This window comes from Polyodon spathula, chromosome 15 (assembly GCF_017654505.1).
Source record: "Polyodon spathula isolate WHYD16114869_AA chromosome 15, ASM1765450v1, whole genome shotgun sequence".
Lineage (NCBI taxonomy): Eukaryota > Metazoa > Chordata > Actinopteri > Acipenseriformes > Polyodontidae > Polyodon > Polyodon spathula.
The window spans coordinates 7941284-7954432 of NC_054548.1; the positions used below are offsets into that span (position 1 = coordinate 7941284).

Here is a 13149-nt window from a genome sequence, read left to right on the forward strand (position 1 = left end):
CTGAGCATTGCTTTGCTCATGAAATATTCAACAAAACTGAGCAGTCCAGTTTTTTGTTAGAGATTTTCAGGCCATGGGTTACTTTAAACGGCAGGATGATTGAAAAGTTTTCTAGATTTTCTGGCCAGACCCCATCCTGACATTCAATTTCTCAGACACAATCAAGATTTTCTTCCACCTTAACAATGTCCTTGTTTTATTAAAAGTTCCATGGCATTCTCAAATGGTTTTCCAGCATACTGATCAAAAACACTAACTGGGTCACTTAATAGCACTTCTTTAATTGCAAAATCCATAGCTTCTAATTTAATTTCTAAAGACATTTCCATTTTTTTTTTTATGGGTTTTTCACTTTAACAAGGTGTCTATAATTACTTTTTCGCATAAGACTATAGCCAGTGTTATGGCACTTGTCACCAGCAATTCCATGTTAAAGAACATGGCATACAATACAAATTAATAATTGGAACAACATGTATGAACAGTGAATATACATATAAAACATGTTAAGGTAAACTATTTAGACAATCAAGCTGTTACTACAGGCCTTTATTATATACAGTCGTATTTGTGTGGTGTTATTTTGTGGAACTAGGGCTCATGAATTTCACATTTTTCCATGTTCCTCTGATGTTGGTAAAAGGCATTTCAATAACCCTTTCTTCCTCTGAATTTTGATCTGTTATCCAGATATACAATAAATGGAGAAAATAAAACCATGTTAGTTTATGGATAAGGATATGTGCATCATAAGGATTCAAGACTAAAATATTTGAAAAATGTGATTTATTTATGTATTTATTTTTTAATAAGCCATAACATAAATTACCCTGGAATAAAACAAGAGTAAGCTTAAAAACGACTTGGCTCTATTCCTCCTTATTGCATTGGAATTAAGAGACAAAAGTGAGTAAACCTTTACAACTGAGGGTTAGCAATCTCTCGTGGTCATTTTGGATTTCTGCAGACAGATAAAAGTAGATGATATGATGGAGGACTACAGATAATGTATATTATCTGTAGTCCTCCATCATATCATATCATATCAGCAATTATTTGTGATGATTGAACCATGTTTTCTTTGGAAGCTTTTACATCTGCTAGCAACTGTAGTTATTATTATTATTATTATTATTATTATTATTATTATTATTATTATTATTATTATTATTATTATCGATCCCTAAACACCCTCTCCCTTCTAATCTTCCTACCGTAACGACGACGAGCAAGTAAAATCAACGCCATTGCAAATGTGTTTTCTTTTCCTCTGTTAACTCGTTTTGCGCTGAAAAAAGGCACACCCGTGATCTGATTCAACAACAAAATTAACCGAGTTTAAGAACGCAATCATGATGAAGCAAACACGACTTCAAATCTTCCCTTACCCGGAGCACGTCCTCTTTCTCTTCATAATACTTCTGCATTCTGCTAAACCAATGATGACAGTATTATTAAAGAAATACCCACAGCATCCAAACGGTTAACTAGCGCGTTCTCTACTGCACTCAACTCATTAATTGTTGTGAAGCCTGCCTTGTAAAACACACATGCGATTGAAGTGTGACCTTTACGAATGTATTATGGGAAACGTGGTCATTTCAATAAAGAGACCCACCCACCTACAGAAGGAGGAGATAACTACAATTCCCATAATACATCGAGAAGAGGCGTGGTTCTGCCTGCACAGAACGCTGCTACGTGTTCGGTTTGTTTCAGGAACTCGGGATCGGAGTTTTGGAGTTTGCTGTGGAAAACCGTTTATCACTTGTGGGAGATTCTGTGCTGACTGCGGTTTGGAGAGGTATGATTTTTGTTGTGTTTCAGTACAATTGAATTAATAGTTTTTCATATGTGTACTTGGCTGTGGCAGCAAAACGAGACTAAGGCCTGTTTAGCAGAAGGGACCTACTATTGCAAATTGTGCAAGTGTTGTGTTTATTACTGTAACGTACATACAGCCAATAAAAACAACGGTGGTGTTCAAAAATGTCCTTTTTAACGCAATTTTCTGATTAGACTGTAAGAGGTCAATGTTGTTCTCACTGCACTGCTGTAATAGCATTAGTAGAAAGTCAGTGGTTATCTAAGATTTAATACAATTTAAGTGTAATTTAGCTTATTGTGTCCTCCATTTGGAACAACCGACTTTGAAACTAATACACACTTCTAATTTTATAGACCATTTTCTTTTATTCAGTTCAATGGGCATGATGCATTCCTTCAGTACACAAATGGCTGGATTCACAGACCCAGATTAGCACTAATCTTGGTTTATTTTACCAAAATGAAGATTGGGTAGTCCAGGACTAGTACTAATCAGGGTCTGAAACCAGCCAAACGTGTATATATCTCACATACATAGTCACAAGCGGGTGATTAAAAAATGACTGGTCAGTGAGGTTCCTAATCTCTGGTAATGTTATTGTTCAAACTATGCTTAATCTCGGGTTACTTTCGGCAATTTTATTTCAGCATCTCACAATAACAACATGGACACAGTGCTCCCTTCTCTAACAAAACCAGGAGGCTTTGACTGTGTGAACAAGTTACTGAGCAAACAGCTCGATTAGCAGTAACCCATGTAGGCTACCAGATCTTTGGAATTACTGCAAGAAATTTGATGACATAACCGGAATTTAAATACTGAAACTTGCACAAATACACAGACGTGCACTCGAATCTTTAAAAAAAAAAAAGTATTAGTATTCTATTGGTAAAATATATATATATATATATATATATGTATGTGTGTGTGTGTGTTTATTTATTTTATTATTGTTTGCGCTATTGTAAATGCCCATGACGCGAAGTTGTCCACTGTTCCCATACTGAAGACTGTGGGCTTCCTGATCACAAGGAATTCTGAGCAAGTCCGCCTTTGGGTCCTGCATTCAACTGCATGAGGCGGGCCTTATCCGATGGTAAAGCCCTCATGGGTAATATTGCTTAACCTGACACATTTGAGTTACAGCAGTGATAGAGATTTAGATGTACATTACAGTTTCACAGGGCACAGCCCTGGTTGTTGAGTTTATTTCAATATTTCCCGGTCAACCTCTCAAATATAATTAATATGTATGCTAAGAGTTCTTGTGTTTATACATTTGTTACAACAATTCATAATTACAATGGATAACATTTTTTTTTTAATGTAAGTTATTTCTTTTTAATGGAAGTTAGTTTAAACTATACACTAATCTGTAAACTTGTAAACAAAGTATAGGCCTATTTGTTGACCTGTTCTGGATGGCCTGCTTACTGTTGTTATTGGTTACTGGACAATTCAAAGGGCAGATTATTGATTTATTGTGTTTATTCTTTAATAAATATACCAGCCGTGTAGAGTTGGGATGCAAAAATAGGGACACGGGACACAACACACATCTGACTAAAATACAAAATAAAATAACTACCTCTACTTAATTAACCATGCGTAAAGCACCATGTAATCAATGCTATTTTTTAGCAAAAAAAATAAATAAGTTGCATTCAGACTCGCGGATCATTTTAAGTAACAGTTTTTAAACTATAAATAGCCTAGCTAAACGGCGGTCGAGAGTACAGTTCGAAGCAACAGACAAGCAAACCCCAGGTTCGGCAGCCGGAGTGGGGCTGAAGCGTCTCGTCTCCTGGAGAAAGCTGCAGCACCTCTCGCAGCAAAAAAGTAAATACATTAGGAAAGATATTTATTTAGTTATAAAACGAATGCTGAATAAGATGTCTGTGTTATAAAGTGCCAGCGCAGCTTTTCCTTCCTCAGTTCAGATACTCTATCAAAAGGGAGAGACAGAAATTTCTGCATGAATCACTATTGTAGGGAATTGGGGGACATGCTGTTGGAGTGTTATATTCGAGGCGTGTTATAACTGAAAGCCTTCTAGTGAGGGAGCACTGTACCCCTATATGAAGCCTTTGATCTTTTGACTCTGGTCTACTGTCAGTACATAGAACTAAAGGCTGCTACCCACCAGACTCGATGCGGCAAGTGCAGCTGTGAAGTGGTGTGTCAAAATGCGTCAATTTTTATTTTTCTTAAAGTAAATGTCATTGTTTAAATTGCTTTTTTTCATTCTTAAGCGCCTTGATGTGGACGTGAAAGGTGCTATATAAAATAAAGGTTATTATTATTACTAGAATATTACAAACAGAGGTGCGGGTAAAGGAGTTATGTAGCATTGAACATGTTCTCTGGCTACTTCTGTAATGGGAACAAGACACCATTGCTGTTTGGTATAAATGGAGAGCAGTCAGTATAATATGCTGATTAGCACTCCATTCATAACTGAAACAGAAGCTATTCATGGAACAAAATCTATTTACAGAGGGTTTTTTTTTTTTTAAATTCAATTAAGACCTACGAGTGACTGAGGTATGGATCTAACCGTGCTGCACAGAAATGTGTGGCTGCAGTTGTGGCCTCTGCTGGCTTGTTGGTAAAGGCCAGAGCTCGCCCAGCTGTACTTTTCCAATGAAGTGCCAGTTTGATTATTGTTCTCAGAGAAGGTGAATTTGACAACATCAAGGTTTCCACTGTCATGGTCGTTCTAAATTAGTTTTAGGGTGTGGTAATGAGAAAGAAGGCATTTAGTCAAGTGGACAATTGCACAAATGACAATTGTCATTTCATACACTTTTTTTGACAAAATATCAAGCAGTTTCATTTTTTATTTTCTCCTTTAATTGGGCACCTATAATTTAAACAGTCGTTTCTATGTAAAGGAGCATTTCGGTGCTTTTTCTAAAAACTGAGCTTGGCCGTCACTTAACATGTATATAGCAAGTGTTCCATGTTTTGAGTTATTGGTGCTTCATAACCACCGGTCAAACTGTGCTTTCTACCGGCCCTGGGCCATAGTTAATGTCGAACCCTAACATGTCATCCACATGTGATTTAACCTCTAAAAGCTTAAAAAATCATTCTAGAAATATATAAGTGTTGTCGAACTGAAAACAAGCTCTTGTTGCTTGAAATGTGCAATTGTATAACTGCAACCGTAGCCTGTAAGATGGTGTGATAAATAGGATATTTTGATTCATGTTCACAAGCAGATTCTTTGGTGGTGCTGGTGCATGTAGTATAGCTCTGAAGTAAAGAGGTGGAAAATACTGTGTTCGAATCTGTGCACTTTCCATTTTTAAAGAAATTGTTTAGTCATCCTTTATACATTTATAATAGATCAGAGGATTTTTATTTTTTACCAATAATGTTCATGAAGAGCTCTGTTTATACATACTTAATGCTGGTTATTATGAAGAAAAAAATAGGTAAATGTTTATGAAATATAAAACAAAAATCAGCATCTTGACAAACACCACACTGAGCACTGCTGAAGTAGAGTACCTATTGGGTTAAAAAAAAAAAAAAGTTTCCTTTCTAACAGCTACTTCATTACAGTACATAGAAGGCAAAAGAGACCAGGGAGCAGACAGAACAAAAATACCCACTCTGTTAGAATTTCACAGGGAAAATTTTATAAGAGGTACAGAAACAGAAGGTTTGCTGTGAATTGATTAATACTTGCATAAACTTGTCCACAGGTGATCAATGGCTGAAATTAAAACTGAAAGAACCATGACTTATTTTGTAGTTACTTATTTTCAAATAAAATACATTTATCCCCCCCTCTATTCCCAGACATGTGTAGAAGATCTGTGTAACCCCTCGCCTTCACAAATGGAAAACTTTCTCCTTTCTCCTTTAGCAAAATGTTACCGACCACAGCGTATTCTCCCCAAACCCAGGGAAACGGATCTTTGAATTCCAGAGATGCCGCGCGCCATACAGCTGGAGCAAAACGGCACAAATACCTGCGCAGGCTCTTCCGATTCACAGCGATGGATTTCGAGTTTGCAACATGGCAGATGCTGTACTTGTTCACATCTCCACAGAAGGTTTACCGGAACTTTCACTACAGGAAGCAGACAAAGGATCAGTGGGCCAGGGATGACCCTGCGTTTCTTGTGCTGCTGAGTATCTGGCTGTGTGGTAAGTTTTGCTTAACATTGTCATTCATGCTGTGCATCCAGAAAGATTTGCTAGATTGCAGTGGTGCTTACGGATAATCAAAAAATACTTGCAGGCATAAGGCCTGTCATGACACTACTGTATCAATAGGATGCAAGGGCCATTGCAAGCAGCAAGGATGGCACTGACTTGACAAAGCGTTCAGATTGCTCAGGATATGTGTCCATTCCTCTGTGGTTGCAACTCTGATTCCTTATGGGAAGCTTTTTTTTTTTTTTTCCCGCTTGGCCCATAATCACTTTTGGTTCTTTGTCACTTTGTCAATTAACAGTCTTTGATAAAGCAATAACAAGCACCTGACTTGCCACCTGACTATCAGTGAGATCATCACTTAAAAAGACAATTGCTTCACTTAAAAATACCTCTTTTACACACATGCACATTTTTTAAACTCGTTGCTTTGGAATGTTAAGGCACGATATGGCGCAATATAAGCACAGTTGTGTATCTTCCTGCATTTGTAGCAAAGTGACCCACTACTATATAAATGCTTAAATCCTTATGAATCAGTTTATGTCAAATCAGTCATAGATAGAATAAGTAATGGAAGCAAACATGTTTGTAATGTCACATACCAGTATGCATGTGAATATACAGTATATGATGGCGCTATATTAGTGTTTATACATTAGTGTAAATGTCTGCCACACACAGGATGCCGCATGATTTTCTGTCATACACACAAGCTTTTAAATTACTAGGTTTTTCTGAATTGGATGTGTATATAGACTTCCTTGCACTGAAAACAATCTTTCATGTGATATTTATACACACAAGAATCATCATTCCGTGCATTAGAACCAGGGCAGTATTCCGAATGTGTAGTATTCTGGAATACTAGAAAATCTAATATTTTTTCAAACTATCCTGTCTAATGTACATTTAAAAGAATTTCATATTCCCCTTAAATTCCATTCAATCCTATTTATTTTGCATCGCTCCATTGTTACTGTGTCTCCTGTTGTGTAGCATGGCATGTGAAAAGTCCCTGTCAAAAGGACAGGTTCTGTTTTTGTAGCACTTTTCCATTTCCACCTAAATGGTGTACATGACAGGAATGTAGTTAGGATTTTAAACAGCAGGGAGACAGGAGGGGGAAAGAAGGCAATCTCATTGTTACTGTTCAATCAGTGGCTGAAGTTGCTGTAATTGTTTTTGTTTTACTGGTACATTTATATGAACATGAAGCTTCCTTCGCAGCAATCGGCACTACCGTTTTTCAGTAAGGTGTTTGTCACATTTTTTTGGGCAGCAACTTTAGTAAGGCATTAGAGAAAGCACACTTTCTTTAGGCTGTCTGTCAATTTACATAGTTGTATTTCAATATTAGGCAAGCTTGACAGATACTAATTTGAACATTTCCTCAAGCACCTTCATTTACATAAATATGTTGCTGTTAGTTAGGGCCTGGGAGTTTTTAGTTAGTTTTTTTTTAAACATTTGACTGGTGAGTGTTTTCCTAGTTAAAGAGATTTTCCCCAGTGCAATGCCAATGATACCTCCATAACATCAAATAGAACATAGACTGTTTTTTTTATTTCTATTTGTACACATCCCACTGGCATTTCCATTTCATTGCAAAGCAAATCTCCTCTGCACAATACCATTTTTTTTTTTCTCTTGACTACCTCCCCTGCAGTTTCACCAGCTAGTCCCTCTCCACTACTTCAGTTCTGTGTACAGTGTATGCAGCAGCATTGCTTAAATGAGTGAACCCGTATTGTATTTGTATGATGAAGAAAACCATCAATCATATTTTTTCTTACACTTCATTCAAATGTACTTTTTAAATGCTCATCTCACAGCAGCTATTCTGGGGGACTGTAATGCTAGCTAACAACGCCACATTTCACTTCACAGCAAGCATTCCTGTATTACTGTCATTGTCACATTACAGTATGTGTGTGGAGGCATTCTGTACAGTAGACCTGCAACCCTCCCTGTCTTTGATTCAACATGAACATGAGGGGAATTTGGGAATTCAAGTTTTACTGGATCTTTGCTGTACGGAGATTTTACATACACCCAGGGGTGCTGGAACAAGGGGTGCTGAGGGTGCAGAAGCACCCTCTGGCTTTGCATGACCTCCGTTACATACAGGGGTTACAGTTTCTTCAATGACTTTCAGCACCCCCACTTTAAAATTGTTCCAGTGCCACTGCATACACCCTCGGAGGTTTTATATTTAATAAATTAATAAAGAAATCTTTATTTCCCCCAAAAAAACCTAAATAGATTTCATTGAAAAGCTCCAGCCGTAGTTATACAGGTTGTGCACCATAGCTACAGGTATAAAAGAAGCACAAGGCCAAGTGCACAGGACTCTGAATTTAGCAGAAGCATCTTCAAAAAACAGGTAATAGCAAAGCACTTGTCACATAGATATATAATTCAAGGGTGTATTTAGTGTTTTACTGCAGTATAAATTCTACTCTGAAGACTCTTCTCTCCTCATGAAAGTGAAAGTAGTTCATAGGGATCTACTTCATACTGTTGCCGATGGCTCTAATTTAGAATTTGCAGCAAAAGTAGAGGAAGAATGTCCCTGACATGCTTGTTATATTTTTTTTATTCAAAGCATTCCAAATATGTTTAAAGTTGAAACATGCTCATTCCTAAATTGAATCTAACATCCCTAATCCAGACGCAATCTCATGACCTGGTATTGACCCACATGCACAGTAAATTGTTCCATAAATAAAGATTAAAATATTGACATTATACTTGCAAACAAATGTATTATACACAGCTGTAATATGGTGTGAATGTATTCTTTTTTGTTTATGGGAAGCCAACTTGTTGCTTACCACACTCGAGTGAAAATGGACTGGAACACGTATTTTATTAAACAACTTGTATATAGCAATAGAAATAGCTGGCATGTTGAATAATTAAGTTGTTTTATATTAATTCATAATCGGAAAAAAAATAAAGCAAAAATGTCAACTGTCCAATCCTAAAATGCTTTTGAGTTGGATTTCAGCAATCCTAGCAGCAATGGTGAGATTATTACAAACAAAATCCAGTTAAAGAATTATCTTGCTTTAAGGCATGTGTGACTGTCAAGCATTTTTTTGTTAGCAAAAATAGATCAATCCTCACCTCTCCAGGGCATACTTAATGTAGACCAGTTCCTATGAACAATAGAGTACTAATTAATGGCAGACAATGGAAAATAGATTACCAATTCAATCTCTTCCAGGATGTATGTGGGCATTGGATCATTTAGTTTGAGATTTCTGAGAACATAGTTGGAACCAAGACCTTGACAGCCCAAACAATTTGAGGATTCAGATTTTGTTCAGACTGTTTGTTTAATTCATTTTATGTTGCAATTAAATTAAACCGCAGACAAAGTAACCTTTAAATTGCAATTCTTGCTTTCATATTCAGTCCTATGATTCAGTCACCTTTGGTTATTGGTATGGTCCAATATTATGGCCACATTTGTTGTAAATTAATTTTTCAGAACACACTACACACACACACACACACACACACACACACACCCTTGTATATAGCGTCACAATATGTACAACACAGCAGGCAACATTTGCTGGTATTTCATAATTGACCAAAAGACCTGCTAAGTCATACACGGTTCTTGCCACTGATTTTTATGTTGACCACAGTAGAAATATAACTTTGTTTTTTTCAGTCTCCACTTTAGGTTTTGCTTTTGTGCTGGGAATGGGATTCCTGGAAATGATTAAGCTGCTTTTGTGGGTCGTCTTTATTGACTGCATAGGTGTTGGACTTCTGATCTCGACCTTAATGTGGTAAGAAATGGCAGCTTTGTCTGAACGAGATCTGTGTTACAGCTAAATGGGGGCGTCACCCGACACAAAGAAAACACACTTTCATCCATAAAAAAAATCTAAACAACCCACGCTGTGTACTGGAACAGACAGTAAAATATGAAATAGAAATGCATTCAGCTAAACTGGGTGGCATGTAGTCATTTAAAATACTTTGTATTTTTATTGTATGTACTTAAATATTTGGTGTTAGCCTGCTACACTACATGGAGAAATAGCCTGCATTATCTTTTATTCTCTGCTCTTGATCATTGGTTTTGTTTCCAGTCAGTGTATTCTCAGACCATAAATTGTTAAGAAGCGCTTTTTTTTTTTTTTTTTTTGTACAGCCAGTTATGGTACGTTTACGAATGAACAGAGATTTGCTTACAACTTAAACTGTAGTAATAGAGATAGGATGGAGACTACATTGAATGTTTCTTTTGATTTAAATTGTTATACCTGTTGTGTTAACAGTACTGCTCTTTGATTTGTGTTAAAACAGGACATTAAACAGGAACAACTTTGCAGTTTTTACTCTTCCCTTTGCTTACTCCATTACTTTCTTTTCTAGAGGACGGTAATGCTATTGATAGTATCATCTTACCAGAATTGATGTCCTTATCCTACTTGTATTTATATTACAGTATATTGTGTTTAATTAGCCTGCATTAGCTTGTGTAGTTGTTCAGTCTTGAACAATTTTGATATGCAACCAACAGTTGATTAACTGATGTTTAGTGTGATATTCATCAGATTGTAATAAGCATATACCATTTGAGATCTAACTGGAAGCAAAGTAAGTTCGTTTTCAGTTAGAATAAGCACTTTATGTGCAAACTACAATGTGAATTTTAGATTCACACTGCATGAGCTCAGCATGCTAAATGATTCTAGGTGTTAATAGAACACAAAATGGGTAAAAAAAAAAAAACCCCAAGGGCTTTATTTAAATGTGAACCACAGCAAATCTCTCTCACTCTCTCCCTAACAATAGACAGTGGGTTATTTTCATAGATACATTACTTTAGCAACATGTAACCATGTCTGTAAAGATGTTGCTGTTAAGCAGAAGTAATTGGTGGTAGGTTTATAATGTGTCTTGTGGTTTAATACGTCTGTCTGTCATCAAAATCTTTTCCAGGGTTATCTCCAACAAATACTTAATGAAACCAGAGAGCAAAGACTACGATGTGGAGTGGGGATATGCATTCGACGTGCATCTCAATGCCTTCTACCCACTGCTGGTCATTCTGCATTTCATTCAGCTGTTTTTTATTAATCGTAAGTGGTATTTTGATAGTGATGCTTGAATTCATGTGACTGAGGAGTGTCTCATTTAAATCGATCACTATGTAAACAGTCCTGCTACTGCAGTCATCTCCATTACAGTAACTTACTGTATGTTTCTACTGGCAGTGGAGATAAACTTTGAGGAAATGCAGTGCGCTTCTGTGGGGCTCGGGTTAGAATATGCTGCGGTAGGCGTATAGCAGGGGTATGTTAGGACACTGCACTTACCTTTGCAATGTGGCGTATCCAGCAAAATAAGCCCATTCTTTACATGACATGCCCTGGTGACAAATGAGTTCAAGAACATCTAGGAGTTTGTTACCTCAGTTACCCAGTCTTCTGTTCATGTCCAGCTTTTGTTTTTTTACTTCATTACAGATATTGTATTTATCAACCACGATTGGTTCATTGGTTGCTTTTTTGGGAATACACTGTGGTTGATTGCAGTTGGCTATTACATCTATATTACTTTTCTTGGATATAGTGGTAAGTCATATTTTTCAAGAAGTCTCCATAGTTTTTTTTTTTTTTTTTTTTTTTTTTTTTTTTTTTTTTACTGTTTCCAAGTACAGAGTTATAGTTCTGTTATAAGTGTAGGGTGCCAATACTTTTGTATGCGATCTGTAAATTATTCCTGATGTTGACAATGTACAGTAAATGTCAATCTAAAATCCTCAAGTTATTTTTTGCTTAAATGTTTAGTACAATAATATACCTTTTCAGGATTTTTTATGTTGGCATCCAATATTAATATATGTAGTATTGTAAGATAGTATATGTACAGTACCATACTTTGGTGTTTTAGACATACTGATCCACCTGACAGTGTTAATTTGTAGTGCAAGTTAATGAAGCAACTACAATGTAGTACAACGACTCCCTCTGAGATATATTTTCAGTTATCTGATGGCCCTCTGGGTCCTATTAAATTGTCTATGCAAGGTTCTACTGTACAAGAGATAACACTACTGATTCACATTGAGGAACTAAGATTTAGTGGTGGTATCCTAGATTTGTGGCTGGTCAATTATAAGTGTTATGTTCATATTTGATACCAGGTAGAAGACAGCAGTTAAGGCCTTGTTGCCAACAAGACTGTCAACAGTGTGCCATTCTTTAGTATTTTCTGTTGAATACTGCTCTAATTCTTTTCTTCTACAGCACTGCCCTTTCTGAAGAACACAGTAATTATGCTGTATCCCTTTGCACTCCTGGTTTTACTGTACATGTTATCACTGGGATTGGGGTGGAACTTTACCAAAGGACTTTGCTGGTTCTACAAGTTCAGGGTACAGTGAAAGTCTGAAATGACTTTTTAAAAGGACACTATACTAAGGCTTGTGTTGAAGCATAGGATGTTTTTTTTGTTTGTTTGTTTTTTTTAAGCCTGTAAATAAAATTATATTCTTTGTAGAGCAGGTTTGAATCCTGTTTTATAAAGGTAGTGTGTTTCTTTATTATTTTGATGACCAGACCTTTCACAGCATTTAAAATCTGCATTGAAAAAATAAATATTAGCCATTTCAACTGAGGACAACTCTTATTATATTTACTTAACTGAAACAATGTACATTCCTGAAAGTCTTAAACTGTCTTTTTAATAAAGAAGTTTACATTTATTAGTTTGTTGTTCAATATTGAATGAACATTTTTTATAACAAAGACAGACTATCACACTAATAAATGGTTAGGAACAAGAAGCCTGATTTCTGGTCTATATTGAGCTTTGCTTCCCTTTCAAAGTAACTAATTACTTTGACTTTTTAAACCCTTTTTTTCTTCTCAAATAGTCTGTCTTAAATTTGGGTAAGGTAGTGATGCATGTATTAAAATCTGCAATAAAGGACGTAACTACCTGAGTACACAAAACAACACCGTGAAAAGAAAGAACAAAGATGTCACTGCCTGAATACACAAGCAGAAAAATGATTTACTGCTGAGTAAAGATGAACCAAAAAAAAAACGTTATTGCCCAATCTCGAATCATCCAAGACATACAGCCATTTTTAAAATGTGTCATTTGCTTCATGA

General features: G+C 36.2%; 1 protein-coding gene across 1 annotated transcript; it reads left to right on the forward strand.

Annotated features, from left to right (window-relative positions):
• The first annotated feature begins 1667 nt into the window (after nucleotides 1-1667).
• LOC121328150 (protein unc-50 homolog) lies at nucleotides 1668-12815 on the forward strand. Its single transcript, XM_041272665.1, has 6 exons — nucleotides 1668-1804; nucleotides 5706-5989; nucleotides 9687-9807; nucleotides 10970-11109; nucleotides 11497-11604; nucleotides 12280-12815. Exons 2-6 carry the CDS (start codon nucleotides 5710-5712, stop codon nucleotides 12414-12416), a joined length of 786 nt encoding a protein of 261 aa, XP_041128599.1. The 5' UTR covers nucleotides 1668-1804; nucleotides 5706-5709; the 3' UTR covers nucleotides 12417-12815.
• Nucleotides 12816-13149: the final 334 nt, after the last annotated feature.

What these genes read in the sequence shown, in the direction of transcription:
- LOC121328150 (XM_041272665.1), top strand. Translation starts at nt 5,710, where the DNA reads ATGTTACCGACCACAGCGTATTCTCCCCAAACCCAGGGAAACGGATCT. An exon ending in CTGATCTCGACCTTAATGTG is followed by an intron (nt 9,808 to 10,969) that starts GTAAGAAATGGC and finishes AATCTTTTCCAG; the next exon opens with GGTTATCTCCAACAAATACT. An exon ending in TACTTTTCTTGGATATAGTG is followed by an intron (nt 11,605 to 12,279) that starts GTAAGTCATATT and finishes TTTCTTCTACAG; the next exon opens with CACTGCCCTTTCTGAAGAAC.